At 45.5% G+C, this 15857-nt stretch overlaps 2 protein-coding genes across 4 annotated transcripts in view; both read left to right on the top strand.

Annotated features, from left to right (window-relative positions):
• The window catches only part of LOC115828823 (leucine-rich repeat-containing protein 75A-like), an 18265-nt gene extending 12254 nt beyond the window's left edge, over positions 1-6011 (top strand). Inside the window, exons 3-4 of the mRNA XM_030792922.1 lie at positions 1343-1455; positions 5450-6011. Coding sequence (XP_030648782.1) covers positions 1343-1455; positions 5450-6011 — 675 coding nt within the window. The remainder of the gene's footprint in view (positions 1-1342; positions 1456-5449) is intronic.
• Positions 6012-8133: 2122 nt separating this feature from the next.
• Positions 8134-13477, top strand: LOC115828509 (adapter molecule crk-like). Of its 3 annotated transcripts, none has more exons than XM_030792519.1 (3): positions 8134-8580; positions 10819-11402; positions 12752-13477. In XM_030792519.1, exons 1-3 carry the CDS (start codon positions 8391-8393, stop codon positions 12884-12886), a joined length of 909 nt encoding a protein of 302 aa, XP_030648379.1. In that variant the 5' UTR covers positions 8134-8390; the 3' UTR covers positions 12887-13477. The 3 variants fall into 3 exon arrangements, with proteins under 3 accessions (XP_030648379.1, XP_030648377.1, XP_030648376.1); XM_030792517.1 differs by having other exon boundaries at positions 8134-8582; positions 10779-11402; XM_030792516.1 differs by having other exon boundaries at positions 8134-8610.
• The last annotated feature ends 2380 nt before the right edge of the window (positions 13478-15857 follow it).

Raw genomic sequence — 15857 nt, 5'->3', positions numbered from 1 at the left:
CTGATCATGTGTATGCATGCGTACGTGTGTGCTAGGATGAGACCCAGAGCAGTTCTGGATACAGATCAGTATCTGTAAATTTGATGTTTTTCACTTAGGTCCTGTTAACACCTTGCATTAAGATCTGATTTGGTGATCCGATCACAAGTGGACAGCTCAAAAGTACAGGTGTAAACGCATCCAATGCGCATTGAGGTCGCATCGAGATCCGATCACTCAGACCACATTCGGAGGTGGTCTGGACCGCATATGACCACAGTCTTATAGCAGTGTAAACGCGAACACGACCACATTGAACGACCGCCTACTCAACTGAAGCTCTCTGCTTACGCGGAAGTAGGAACTCATTAGCCTAAGCACACATTCGCTCATATTAAAGTGGACAACAAGTAACAACAGGCAAAATGGATATTGTTTTGATTTCTTCTTCTTCTTCTTCTTCTTCTTATGTCCCACAGACTAGGCACGGGAAGTGCATTAATGCCTTCCGCCCATTAAAAACAACGACGTTTAATGTGAAAAAGTTTAATGTGGCTTAAGGTTCCAAAACTGCAATCAATGATCACCAAATTTCTCTCGGACATCTCTTGTCAGGAACGCCTCCTCCTGTCAAAAAATCCAAATCGAGTACGGTCGTTACCTCAAACGTTTTCCTCTCCATGGACGCCCATTTTAACCAAACAGCTTGACGTGCCTTTAGGTCCCAAAAACAGCGATCCGTGATCACCAAATGTGTCCGACATCTCACATGTCATAAGCACTATCCCCAATCAAAAAAACAAAAGTGAAATTCAGTGAAAGGGGTGACATGTTGGAAGTGATTTACGTGTTTATTTGCATATAGAGCGGGGAAGTGAGATCCGATCTCAAGTGGTCACTCGAGACACGGATTCTAAAGCCAGGTGTAAACGGATGTACTTAGAGCTGTCCACTTGTGATCGAATCGCCAAAATCGGATCTTAATGCAAGGTGTAAACAGGGCCTTAAAGATGGCATAATTTAAGTCACGAAAGGCGCTAAGTGTATTCTTGGGTTATCCATATGGGGCTATCCTCAGCAGCAGCGAGTGGTTTCCTAGTGCGGAGAACTCCAAGTATCCGTGATCAATATCCATCTGAGAACAGACAGAGCACAATAAGGTTAACCACATTTGCCCAGCATTCTCTCACTGCACCTCTCCATCTATCTATCTTCCACTAACTCTGCTTCTGTTTCTCTCTCTGTCATCTATTTTTCTTCTTCTGTCTTCCTATTGTCTTTTACTTTCATGGTCTTTTTTTCTGTACCTTCTGATTTAGTTGTGTGTGTCTCTCTCTCTCATTCTCCCCTGCCTTTGTTTTAGGAGGGAGATGCATTGAATTCCATGGAAAAAGTCTGTCGCCAGCTGACATACCATCTGAGTCCTCACCCCCGGTGGAAGAGGCATGGTCTGCTGAAGGACAAGACCCAGGTCAGGTCAGTGTTGTGCTGAGTTAAACACTGCAGTCATGTCAGTGCTTGTGCTGAGTTAAACACTACGGTCAGGTCAGGTCAGTGTTTCTGCTGAGTTAAACACTGCGGTCAGGTCAGTGTTTGTGCTGAGTTAAACACTGCAGTCAGGTCAGTGTTGTGCTGAGTTAAACACTGCAGTCAGTCAGGTCAGTGTTGTGCTGAGTTAAACACTGCAGTCAGTCAGGTCTGTGTTTGTGCTGAGTTAAACACTGCAGTCAGGTCAGTGTTGTGCTGAGTTAAACACTGCAGTCAGTCAGGTCAGTGTTGTGCTGAGTTAAACACTGCAGTCAGTCAGGTCAGTGTTTGTGCTGAGTTAAACACTGCAGTCAGTCAGGTCAGTGTTTGTGCTGAGTTAAACACTGCAGTCAGGTCAGTGTTTGTGCTGAGCTAAACACTGCAGTCAGGTCAGGTCAGTGTTTGTGCTGAGTTAAACACTGCAGTCAGTCAGGTCAGTGTTTGTGCTGAGTTAAACACTGCAGTCAGTCAGGTCAGTGTTTGTGCTGAGTTAAACACTGCAGTCAGGTCAGTGTTTGTGCTGAGTTAAACACTGCAGTCAGGTCAGTGTTTGTGCTGAGCTAAACACTGCAGTCAGGTCAGGTCAGTGTTTGTGCTGAGTTAAACACTGCAGTCAGGTCAGTGTTTGTGCTGAGTTAAACATTGCTGTGAGCTCCAGATCCCTCATCACCCGCTGATTGCACAAACAAGCCTAAGTATTTACTGGTAAATGACACTGATAATATTATGAAGAGTGATATAATAACTGGTTTACGATGCCCAAAGTGCACATGATTCACAAAGCATGCACTGTGTTTATGAGAGCACTGGTTCTGTGTTGTCAAGAGTACGGCACACTCTCTCTGTCATTTACCTCTTCATCACAGGCAATACTGAACAGTTCCCAAACCACAATGGCTGTTTTTTAACATTCATCATCTCACCCTGACTGACTTTAACACTTCTACCTCTCCTCCCTCTGTCTCACACACCCTCTGTCTCATACACACACACACACACACACACACACACACACACACACACACACACGCACACTCTGCTGTTTCATTAGCTAGTTTTGGCATCCATTGTATTGCAGCTGTTTCCCTGTGGATGGCACTTACAGAAACAGAACTAACTTTTCTCTCTTCTCACACACACGCACACACACACACACAGACACACCCCAAACAAACTTGTGATATCACTTTCACACAGAAAGTAAATGATGTAAATTATGTCCGTTGTTAAGGTGTGCTTGTGTTTGCATTTATGTGAAACATATGGCCAGGCCACTGTGTGCATGCGTGTGTGCATGCGTGTGTGTGCGTATGTGTGTGTGTGTGCGTGTGCACGTGTCTGTGTTGTGCTGGTGTGAGTCAGTTGCTGTGTGTCAACCTCCCCCTGTCTTTGCGTGTGTGTGAGCGTGTGCGCGTGTCTGTATTGTGCTGGTGTGAGTCAGTTGCCGTGTCAACCTCCCCCTGTCTTTGCGTGTGTGTGAGCGTGTGCGTATTTGCCTCTGATGCGAGGTGTTCACGGAGCAGACGGATCAGAGCCCCTGACTGGCTTTGGAACATTACTGCCATTCTGCACCACAGAGACAGACAAGCCAGAGCAGCAGCCTGTGCAGAGAACAGTGCTTCATATACTCTAGACAACAATCTGTACGCTCTAACTTATTCTCTCTGTTTACCACTCTCTGTCCCCCCTGTCACGCGCTCCTCTTTCCCCTCAACCACTCCTCTCACACATGCCACGCACCCCAAACGGACATTACGGAGAGCACATTGCTTCACTTTGATTAGATATTCTTGGACATTCTGTGTGTGTGTGTGTGTGTAAGATGCATGAGGACACCCCCCCCCAGCCCCTGTATTTCCAAACTGACCAGTGTGCCTGTGGGCATAGAGAGGTCGAGACCTGGCATGTTCTAGAACACTTCTGCCAATGGAATTCGACATGTCCTTAGTGACTGTTACTCTTGGTGACTAGGAATGATCAGTAAGGAATATGAGAAATCCACATGGTATTAGTGTCACTATATATCTCTCAGTCTCTTAAATGCATGTGTCTGTGTCTGTTTGCTGCTTCTCTAAGTACTGCGCATTTGTCTGTGTGCCTGTATAATTTCAACTTTTACATTCCAAATATTTTGGACTGGACTTGTGAAGATTTTCAGTGTACTTGAAAAACAGTTAAACTGGTAACCTCCAGCTACGATTGGTAAAAATGGAAAATATGTATTGACAAAGAAATCCATATGTCACTCATGAAATGTCTGATACAAATGAACGGTATTAATGACTGCATTTCCGCTCTGAGAGCTGTGTATTTCACCCTAATACTTGTCTCTTCTTCCTGACTGCCACTTTATTTCTGACTGCTGTGTTCTCTTTTCCGGAATGTCCCCGATCAGCTGAGTGTTTCTGTGAAACTGAACATTTCCTCGTTAGGGTGCAATTAGAGAGAGAGAGAGAGAGAGAGAGAGAGAGAGAGAGAGAGATGGGGGGGGCTTGATACTTAGAGAGAGAGAGGAGCATGTTTTTGCCTTGTCTCTCTCTCTTTCTCTTCCTGTCATCCGAGGTGTTGTGAACGTATGAGTGGAAAAAAAATCTGGGTGTCTTGTGGTTTTTGGTTTAAAGAAGCTGTACAGAGCTACAGACTTCTCTAAGAGGAACAGTCCATCCTAAAGACAACCCAAATGTGTGTGTGTGTGTCTGTGTGTGCGCGTGCGCGTGCATATGTGTGTATGTGTATGTGAATGTGTATGTGCCCTGACAGTATGCCTCTCTCTCTCTCCCTCTATAATTACACAGACATAGGGGCTCATAGATCACGTGGAGAGTCAAACCAGCACACTGTCACTGAGTTAATATTGATCAGCACCCCGACAAGTCACCATTTCCGGAGTTTACTGTCAATCTTCTCAACTGTGGGAAAAGCATAGGACCATACTCTTCTGTCTATGTGCATGAGAGAGAAAGAGAGAGAGAGAGAGTGAGTTAATTACTGTCTACTGTCTGGATCTGGAGGTGTACTTGTGTGTAACAGTTGTGTGTGTGTGTGTGTGTGTGTGAGAGAGAGAGAGAGAGTTTCTGCCTCTTTGTTAGATAACAGGCTGTAGACAGGTTACACTATGTTGTCTGCTGTCAGTAGTGGCAGAGGTACAATTCAAACAGACGAGACAGTTTCCCTGACTGCTCCTCAGTCTGACTGATTTCCCTCCTCTTACAGGAGAGCACTGAACCACATGGCCTTACAGAGGCATGCCTTTCCATCCATCCATCCATCCATCCATCCACCCATCCATCTTTCTTTCTCTTTATTTTCCTGTTCCCCGCACCCTCTGTTTTTCACGGTGGCTGTTTCTCATTCTTGGACCTCTTAACAAGTTCAAAGATAAATAAGTGTGTATCAGATTAAAGCTTAAATGAGACTGCTTTGATCCTGAGAGGGACTCTGTGTGTGTGTGTGTGTGTGTGTGTGTGTGTGTGTGTGTGTGTGTGTGTGTGTGTGAGAGAGAGAGAGAGAGAGCGAGAGAGAGAGAGAGAGAGAGAGAGAGAGAGAGAGAGACTGAACTTTTACATTTAGAGTTTTTACATAGAAAGAGAATTACTGGGATGACTCTTGTTTCATATTCACCACACACTTTCTCTCTGTCTCTATCTCTCTGTCTGTCTCTTGCTTTCTTCGTGATAAACAGTCACACTGTTCTCTCTTTCTCTCCTTTTTTTTGTCCTCTGCAGTCTGAGGGCTGTGTTGTCAGCTGCTCCGGTAGCTGGGAGGGTAAACCTGTCAGACTCGTTTCATCCATCCAGTATACTTCTCTTATTCCTGCCCTCCCTTTTTCCTTTCTTCTTTACATTCTCTCTCTTTTTCGTCTTTCTTTTTTCAATTTGATATACATTATTAATGTAGACTCTCTCTCTCTCTCTCTCTCTCTCTCGTTTTCCGGTTCCTGTAGTCTGAAAGCTGTGCTGTCGGTCACACCGGTGGGCGGGATGGTTGATTTGTCTGGAATTCCTCTCTCATCGCGGGACATGGAACGCCTGGTGTCCCACCTCAGTCGGAACGCTGCCAAGGTTCAGAACCTAGAACTTGGTTTCACCGAGCTGACGGACGAGTCCCTTCTCCTGCTGCTGCCCACCCTGGCGTCTCTGCCCCGCCTGGAGAGCCTGGCGCTCAACGGGAACCACCTGACCCGTGCCATCCTGCGCCAACTCACCGACACCCTCAAAGACCCCGCCAGCTTCCCTGCCCTGGCATGGATCGACCTGGGCAACAACGTGGACATCTTCTCCTTGCCCCAGCCCTTTCTGCTGAGCCTACGCAAACGCTGCCCCAAGCAGGGCAACCTCCCCACCATCCAGGAGCAAGGGGAGGCTCAGGCCAGTGAGTCCGAGAGCAGAGCACCAGGGCTGGGGAGCAGGACTGGAACCTCAGGGGCGTCGGATAAACCTGCCGCCAGCGGAGGTGCTTGTTTAGAGGAGGTCAGTGAGGAGACGCAGGATGGCTCGGGGGGATGAGGAGGGCAGGGTTTAATGTTGTGACTAAGAACCAATGGGAATAAATTTAAAAAGCTTTTCAGTAAATAACATTTTTTTTTTTTTTTAGGACACTTGTAGACTAAAGGACGAAAACATCCTGTTGACCAGCCACACTCCAGTGTATTCATTTTATCTCTAGTCTGTGAAATGTTTGCACATAGGAAGTTTACATGGGAAAAAAAATTTGCTTGTTGTTATAACTCCTTTATAGTTTTAATTATAAAATGTCCATGTACTGCCAAAAAGAGAAATGTCAAAATACAAAATAATAGGACTTGAATTTTCCATCTTATCTTTTTTCTTTTCTTTTTTTTTGATGCCCCACCCTCTGAGAAGAAGTCAGAGCGAGAGAGTGCACAGAAACGGTTTTTACTGAATGTACACGTCTAACCTTTAAAGACGCTCGCATCATTGCCTAAAGAATTCTGTCAGATAACAACGTGACGTTGACTGGAGAGACATGTATGTCTGCAGTGGTTTGTGTGTGTGTGTATTCACAGGGAAATGAAGATGTAACCAAAGGCATTCCGCACGTACGCATGTCCACGCGCACACACACACAGACACACACACACACACACACACACACACACACACAGACACACAAACACACACACATCCCCTTTGGTTTAAATAGATTTTTTCTGTTTTTCATTTGACTTTTTCATGACTGCACAACTGTAGGATGCCCATACGTTGCAGGGTTTCTCATTAAAGATGAAGGTAATTCTATGGAGGAGTATGGCTATATGATGAAATTGAAATCCAGTCAACTGAAAACTGAAAGCAGTTCCACATTTCTTTCTTTCTTTTTTTTTTTTTTTGTTTTCAAAAGATGAAACATAAGGGCAGTGTCATTCAACAGGACCACTTTGTTTTTCTTTCTTTCTTTCTTTCTTTCTTTCTTTCTTTCTTTCTTTCTTTCTTTCTTTCTTTCATTAATTCATCACTCTCATTGTAACACCACACCCACAAGTGCATGATTCTTGTTTTCGAAGATGTTGTTTGCAGATTGCTTGTCATCCATTTTGGGAAGAATAAACTACCAGTTCATTGTTTTCATCTGAGATTATCTAGTGCGAAGATGTTACCTGCCACATGTGTGCAGTCACATGGAACGAGTCAGGGAAGAGAGAGTGAGAGAGAGAGAGAAAGAGAGAGAGAGAGCGAGAGAGAGAGAGAAAGAGAGAGAAAGAGAGAGAGATCGTTTCTTTCTCTTCCTCAGCACACCATACTGTTAAGCTTCTGTGACAGACAGTTCCAAAAGCTGTTCAGGGAATATCCTCCGCTGCAGGCACGCATGACAGAAAATCCTTTTGGTAAGTGATGAGTGTCTAAAAGCAGAGGTGCTCTACCGATTTGTCTCTAAATCCCCGGGCAAACGTTAACAAGCGTTTCAGCGTTCCACCGCACAGCCAGAGATCACTGGTCTGCTGAATGTAATTATGCTTACAAATATCGTTTTAGTTTGGCTTCCGGATGGGAGTACGCCTATGATTCTTTTACCTTTGGTAGATTAGTTTATCAGAAGCCATTGAATACATAAACAAATGTAAGTGAAGTGACCTTTAAATAAGGTCACAATACGCTTTGATCACAAAGTTCACAAAGATTCGAGATGTTATTTGATTTCTAAGGAAACCTAAGGATTTAAACAAACTCACATATCCATGAGACTACAATTCAAGTGAGAAGTGTAGATGTGAGAGCCTTTGATTTTCGAGCACAAATATTGATCTTGTATAAGACTGCCCTCTAGCGATTAAACATGCAAACTGCAAGCGTCATTAGCATCTTACATCTGCAGTAATCATCTGCATTGTGTAACGAATTGCTCCATATCTGGTTGTGGTCACAGTGGTTGCTAACCAACTTGTTCGCAGTGTCTTCCACTGATTCATTTCGTTACCAATGGTAAACCGGGGCATTTCCCGACCTTCTTCTCATGGACGGGCGCGTCCACCTGGAATTCCCATCTTTATCCCGAATAGCTACCTCACATCCGGTAAGTGAGGTCAAAATTTCTCTCAACGTCCGCCATTTCAGTTTCTGAGTTAGAGGTAGGCTGGAACAATTGGGGTGATTTTTTTTTTGTTTTACAGATATATTGTGGGAAAAAATAAAGTTTGATGAGTTGAAATAAAGTTATCTCCGTTTTGGAGGTATTGTTTTTTGGCGGAGAGCGCACAGAGCGAATTGAAACAGCAGAGAAAAGGCTTGAAGAGACACATATACTATTTTTTTTCTGGACGTGTTTCCCTGTGAGCCCAAAGTTTTTGTATGAGTTGAGTCCTGTTCACGGATTAAAGGGAGAGGCGAAGGGAAAGGCCTCAAAGCCTCGGTGCGGAGTTATAAGTCATGGCCGGGAATTTTGACGCCGAGGACCGCGCTAGCTGGTTTTGGGGACGATTGAGCCGACAAGAAGCCGTGTCCCTTTTGCAGGGTCAGAGGCATGGGGTGTTTTTAGTTAGAGACTCCATTACCAGCCCGGGAGACTATGTGTTGTCTGTTTCAGAAAACTCAAAAGTCTCCCATTATATAATCAACAGCATAAGCAACAACCGCCAGTCCGGATCAGGTATGTGATTTCGGATATCATAATCGTTATATGATTTCGCGCACTTTTTAGAGAAAACGAGAATGAAACGTTTAAAATGAAGGTAGAGCCGACAGCCGACTACCACACATACCATACATTTATAAAGCCCTGGTTTTAACTGAAATTGGATCACATATCCCTAGTCAGTGTAGCTTAGTTCCGCTTGCTGTATCTCTTGTCAGTTTTCGTTTATAATACAGCCAGTGTATGTTCATTATACTTTGTATGAGTATTACTCTTATCATTAACATCATCTCTACGCTTCATGCTTCTTGTTGTGTTAGCCACTGGTTTGTCCTTTTGTAAGTTCTACTGTTCAGAACAGTGGCAACATTGTCACTGATTGTCATACCAGTGGAGCTCTGTATTGAATGTATTGTGTATAAATAAGCTTGTTGAAAGGAGACGTCTTGCTTGGCGACTATTGTTGTAGACTTGTGACACCCTCCTCCAAGAGTCGGTATGAAAGTCAGCTAGGTTTGGATAGTTAGCATAGTTTAGCTTGCCCGCGTTTCTGCTGTGTTAGCCAACGCTAGCCATGCTAGCATATCCATGCCTTGGTAGAATCGGCAGAGCGGTGACTGACTCCAGACACTGCAGTTGAAACAATTGTTGCTTTGTTTTTTCGCTTATTGCCCACAGGTCATTTAAATTGTTCTGTTGAACGTCTTTCGCGGCAACACACAACACTCACTTAGTTTTCGTACATAATTATGAATGTAATTAGTGCTGACTAGTTCAGTAAAACGGTGTTGGGTCTATCTTAGCATAAACTGTGCAGCCAGGTACCGTAGCTTAGCCAGGGCAACACTAGCTTGTCAGCAGTTTGAATCGCTCTATTTGTAGCATAGTTGTCCCGGTACTGGTGCTGAAGAACCTACTCACTGTAAGGCTATATTTGTTAAGAGATCTTGAGCATCGGACATACATTTGATTCAGCATATGTAAAATACGTGTTACCGTAACGCCTTATCGCTGTCGCTTTGCAGGCTAGATGAGCTGGCTAGCGGACTGGACTCGCAGAGGGCTGAACCTAAATGAAATATCAGATACTAATATGTTTTGTGTGTAGCGTTGGGGCTTGCCATGTATTGCCTCATGACGTCATAGCGACACTTAGTAACACATTTCTATCTGAATTACGGGTTAAATTTAAGTGTGATAAGACTTGCTATAAACTAGCAGAGTATTCATCTGCTGCGTACGGTCCACTCCCCCTCGACCCGACGTGGCTGTTTAGAGGGGTGTGGCCGTTAGGTGGCTAACTCTTACTTTGCACCCCTATGCAAGTTGGCGCTTTCTTCATATTTTTCCTTTTACAGAAAGAACTAGAACAGTCGAAACGTTTTCTGTCGAACTACGGGTAGTACTGGAAAAAATTCTAGAATTCGCTTAATATTGAGTATGTTCTTTTTCCATGTATATTAATATGAGTCATTCAGCCTTTTTTCCACGATTAGGCAACAAGCAATGACACACTGAACTATGATATACACAGGAAATCTTATCACCTTTAACAGTGTCTGATCTTTGATGATATGTGTAGTTGGGTGGGAGAGTTGCGGCGGTAGCAGTAGCCTAATATTTACAGACTTTGAGTAGGTGAACGCACTCGCAGATTGTGTCGAGAATGAATGGGCAGGACCGGCAGAGTGACAGAATGACTGTTCACTGTGGTGTGCATGGAATGCCTGTGATCCTGCCCCTCTGTCTGCTACACGCATTCTCTCTCACACATAGTTACACACACTCACATGGACTGTGACACAGTCAGTCCTAGTAACAACTCTGTCTGTTACGGGCATTCTCTCTCTCTCGCACAGAGTTACACGCCCTCACATGCACTGTGACAAAAACAGCCCTAGTAGCAAATTTCCTTCTTTTTTTTTTTTTTACGCGACAAGTCTCCTGTTAGAACCGTAAATGAGGGGGTTTTTGTTTTTACCACTCTGCTAATACTGCATATGACTCAGACCATTCCTCACCGTTTGACTCGTCTTGAAATAAAACATGGACTAGCAGAGCAGGGAGACTTTATACCAAGACGTAATATCTGGACAGACTTTTTGTGATGGAGCTCCTGTGCAGGTGCTCCAGTGTAATGTTAATGATACCACAGGAGAGGCAGACATTGTCAATGTTGAAACGCTTCACTCTCTCTGTCCCTCATCCCCTCTCCACCCACAGGTGTGGCCTCCCCTCGCTTTCGGATCGGGGACCAGGAGTTTGATGGGCTGCCTGCCCTCCTGGAGTTCTACAAGATCCATTACTTGGACACCACCACGCTCATCGAACCCACCAGCAGGGCGAAACACGCCGGCTTCGTCAGCTCTGCCGCCGCGGGCGCCCCCCAGAGGCCAGAGGAGGCGGAGTATGTCCGCGCCCTTTTCGATTTCCCCGGAAACGACGAGGAGGACTTGCCCTTCCGCAAAGGCGACATACTGCGCGTGCTGGAGAAGCCAGAGGAGCAGTGGTGGAACGCGGCCAATCAGGAGGGCCGAGCGGGCATGATCCCTGTGCCCTACGTGGAGAGGTACCGCCCGGCCTCGCCCACCTCGGGTGGAGGAGGGGCGCCCACGGGGCAGGCTGGGGTGGGTAGCCCCGGCATGGGCGCTCCGGACGGCACGGGCGCCCAGCCGCCCACCCCGCTGGATTACGCCCAGCCCGTGGTGAACACGCCCCTGCCCAACCTGCAGAACGGCCCAGTGTATGCACGGGCCATTCAGAAGAGGGTGCCCAACGCCTACGATAAGACTGCCCTAGCCTTGGAGGTATAGCTTTGGTTGTTATGTCTCTTCTCTTCTCTTCTCTTCTCTTCTCTTCTCTTCTCTTCTCTTCTCTTCTCTCCTCTTCTCTTCTCTCCTCTTCTCTTCTCCGCTGTGTTCTTATATTATCAGTTTCTGTTGTTTTTCCTGTGGCCTTTTCGGTCGCACCTCTCTCTGTGTCTTGTGATCTCCATCTCATCCAGAGTGACTCACAGAATATTCACAGAGTGTTCAGGAAGGTTTGATTATTTTTCAGGGATCAGTGCCGGGCAAGAGTACAGCGGCTGTATTAGTACAGGAAGTCTGTGATTCATTCATTATTGAAGTTAATTAATCTCCCTTTTGTTTTTCATGATTAGCAGAACACACACACACACACACTGCCTCACTGAGCAACAAAACATGATTTTTATTTTTTTTTTTCCAGAGAGAGGAAATGATGACAAGCAAAACTTTGATTTCCAATGACCACCCTCTGCCACACAGCCCTTTTCTCTTGTTTTCACCCCCCCTCCCCTCCCCTCCCAAACCTCTGGTCTGTAAGAAAGCATAGTAATGTGGCAGTGTATATAATCTGGTTAAGCCCAAACCACTGCATTAATATACAGAGCTCTTCACACTGGTCTGACGGAAACCCGGGTGATAGACCTGTCGGCTGTCATTCTGTTCTGTGTAGCGTTTTCGGAGTGGTACCTTGGTTTTAAACATCCAGATTACTCATCAAATATCTGACCCTTTGGATTGACAGCAGAATTTAAACCTCTGACTGTGGAGATGTGATATATGGTTTACACAGTCTTCAATGCTCTCTGTCTCTTGTAGTCTTCTGCTCACTTTGTTTCCTCCTTCAAGCTGTGTGTGTGTGTGTGCGTGCATGCGTGCGTGCATGAGCTTGCGCACAAGTGTGTGTGTGTGGGTGGATATGTACGCATGGTTTGATGAAATATGCCTTTGTTTATATGCGCACCTGTGCAAAGTTTGACTGTGCGCTGCGTATTTGTATGGAGTGTGTGTGTGTGTGTGTGAGTGTGTGTGTGTGTGTGTGTGTGTGTGTGTGTGTGTGTGTGTGTGTGTGTGTGTGTGTATCTTTATGCAGTTTGATTATGTTTTCTGTGTTTGTGTAGTATGCCACTGTGGTGTGTGTGTGTGTGTGTGTGCATGCATGCATGCATGTGGGAAGTCTGCCTCAGACTTGTGTTGTGTGTTTTTAATGTGTGTGTGTGTGTGTGTGTGCGCGTGTGTGTGTGTGTGCATGCATGCATGTGGGAAGTCTGCCTCAGACTTGTGTTGTGTGTTTTAAGTGTGTGTGTGTGTGTGTGTCAGTGTCTGAACGTGTTGTGTTGTTGTTTGTGCAGGTTGGAGACATGGTCAAGGTGACAAAGATCAACGTGAACGGCCAGTGGGAAGGAGAGTGTAAGGGCAAAAAAGGCCATTTCCCCTTCACACACGTCCGTCTGCTAGACCAGCAGCACCCTGACGACGAGAGCTGAGAGACAGATCCACACGAACACACACACACAGACACACACACACACACACACAGACACAGAACCCTTACGCACTGCAGCTTGCCACTCTAAAATATGAATGTTAGATTCGCTGCCCTCTGTGTTCCAGTTTGCTGGCGCTGATATGTAGATCACTGTGGGTCTGTCGCCATATCAGTATTCAACTGCTCAAACACACGTACACACACACACACACTCAAACTCACACTCACTCACTTACGTATGCACACTGACGTAGCTATAGCTGTAGAGTTTACGCGCCTTCCTCTGCAGAAAGAAGAGGACTGCACACAGACACACACACACACTCTCTCTCTCACACACAGACACTCACACACAGGATTGCCACTTTGGTGTTGTCTCTCACAAACTGATGGACGTTTTTGGATTGCTGTGCCAGGGGTGCTTGGTAGAGAGCGCTCTCACTGCTTTCACTGATTGGCTGCTGCCTGACAGAGAGACAGACGGCGGCCGCCTTTCCCAGGACAGACTAGACTGAGGCCCGTGCAGTGCTTCACACTGCTGGATACCACGCCCCCTGGTGGCCAATTCACACTACAAGCCACTTACCAAGTCCTCTTTTTGTACTGAAAATAAAATGGAAAATATTATGTTAAAATTATGACATATATATTATATAAATATATATATATATATACCATTACATGCTAAATATTCTGTCAGACGTTGTCATAGTTTTATTATTTTTAGTTGTAAACCCCTTAACCTCCCCCCATTAATCCCATCTGTAGACCTGTTCGGGCGTTACGTGTATATTTCCAGAACTCTAGAACTTTCTCTGGAGAAGCTGAAGAATCTGGTTTGGAATGACGGGAATAGGAACTTCTCTCGAAGGGAAAAATGGAATTCCTGGGGACTGTTTTGGACTCAGTTTTCTGAGGTCTGTTGTTTTCATTCACTCCTGCCAGAAAGGATTGGATAACCTTGATACTGACTGCAAAAGGAAAAAAAAAAAAAAAGAAAGAAAGAAAAAAGAACACGCTTTCTTCTCTCCCCTTCTCCCACCATTCTCTCTGTATTTCTCCTTTTCTCCTTTGTGTCTGTATGGTTTCCTCCTTTCTCCTGTGGGCAGAACACAAAACACACTTCAAAGCTTTGCTTTCTGTTCTAGCACGTAACAAAGCCCATTGTGTTCGTAGTTTGCTGACAGCTTACCCCCTTCGTTTCACACCAGACCCTCCAATCCCTCATTCACTTACACCACAGTTCACTAAAAACCTCTGAAACGTGCCCCATTCTCAGCCTCCCCAGCCCCCCGGCCTCCCCTGCCAACAGGAACAGATCCAGACAGAATGTAGGATTTCATGCCCTCCTCTAATCCAGAGATTTTAGAGAGTCTCTGTAGAGGTATTTTTATTTGGATGCTGTGGATGGCATATCTGCATGCCCCAGAGCAGGAAGAGTCCCATGTCCCTCCCCTGATGCCTGTGTGTCTGGGCTTGTACAGGCAGTGTTGTCTGCTGTGACAGAGACAGGCACAGACAGGTGGAATCTCCATGACGACCAGCCCCAGCCCCCCCCCCCCCCCCCCCCCCCCAAAACTTGCAGAAGCAACGGCCACAGTTGAACAACCCCCTCCCCCCTACCCAACAGGCTGCATTTGACAGTGTAGATTATGTAATGGCTATCAAAAGGGCGAACTGGAGCCCGGTGTCTGTGAAAGAATTCCAGCTATCTGACACACAACGTGGTGATGTTTTCAGCCAATCGCAATTGCACTTTTGTGGAAGTGGGGCCAATCAGGACTCAAGAGGAGAGCTGGAGAGGGCTCTTGCTTTGTCTTCTCTACCTCATGGTGTATTTGTCTAACATTTACTGAGGGTCCAGGGTACAGAGGAGTATTTGTGGTTCAAGGTTTTTGGCTTTAACCTGATTTAAAACATGTTTTCTAGACCTAATTTTACTCACATGACCGTCTGTAAGCACATGGCACATTTGAATGAGAGGACTGCCTGGAGATCAGTAGCATCCATCTGCTGTTCTCACTCCAAACCAGCAAATGTAGTGTATTATTTTTCACAGGTATTATCATTATCATGTTTCACATTTCTCTAGATAGAAAAGGTAGTCAAGGGACCTTCCAGAGGTCAGTGCCTGACACAGGAGTCATAATTCCACGAGAATTAGTACTCCACCAGTAGATGTGTGTGGATATTGTACATTCACAGTTCATTGATGTTTAAATTTAATTACGTTAAGATTCCTAATGCTTCTTAATGACCTCTTAATTGCAACTGTCTGCAAACCTTGCTAGACTACTGACATTCAGTCAGTACAATGTGCTGAAATTTGACAACGGATTCAAAATTTCACTTCTGGTGTGCCAACACACATATCAGAGAATTCCTCATTCTGAAAGTGCTGAAAGCCCCTGTTCCAGTGTGAAAGAGTCGTTCCTGCTCATCAGAGTGAATTCTTATGAGCAGAGTCTATGTCAGGAACGAATACAGAGGCCAGTATTGAACCGTGTGATGATCGGTGCGTCTAAAGCTAATGAACAAATCCAGTCATTTTGCGCGGTTAGATATTAGATTTGCCAGAAAATGAAGTGTAAAATTTGCTTAGCTGCGAAACAGCAGGTGCATCTTAGCGTCGTCAGAGAGGAGGACGGTAGGAAGCAGTGCCTGTGAGAAAAGAAGGCCAGTGGTAATTGTATTTGACCTTGGTGCATCCCCTTCACATTCAGCCCCCATTGTGATGAATGTCCCTTACATGTTTAAACATGTAAAACTGCCCACCTTAAAATGTCCCGTGCCTTCTAGGTCTGTGAGACGGCTCTGTCTTCGCAAGGCCGACTGGATCTTAATCTCCCTTTAGAGATGACCCCCCCCCCCCCCCCCCCCCCCCCCCGTTTGCCCAATCCAAATCTAAAATTAAGCAAATGTCTGATTAGGTTTATGATACCCATACAGAGTGAAAGCAGTGATGTCAC

The sequence above is a fragment of the Chanos chanos genome, chromosome 15, assembly GCF_902362185.1.
Source record: "Chanos chanos chromosome 15, fChaCha1.1, whole genome shotgun sequence".
Taxonomy (NCBI): Eukaryota; Metazoa; Chordata; class Actinopteri; order Gonorynchiformes; family Chanidae; genus Chanos; species Chanos chanos.
This window is presented reverse-complemented; position numbering and strand designations above follow the sequence as displayed.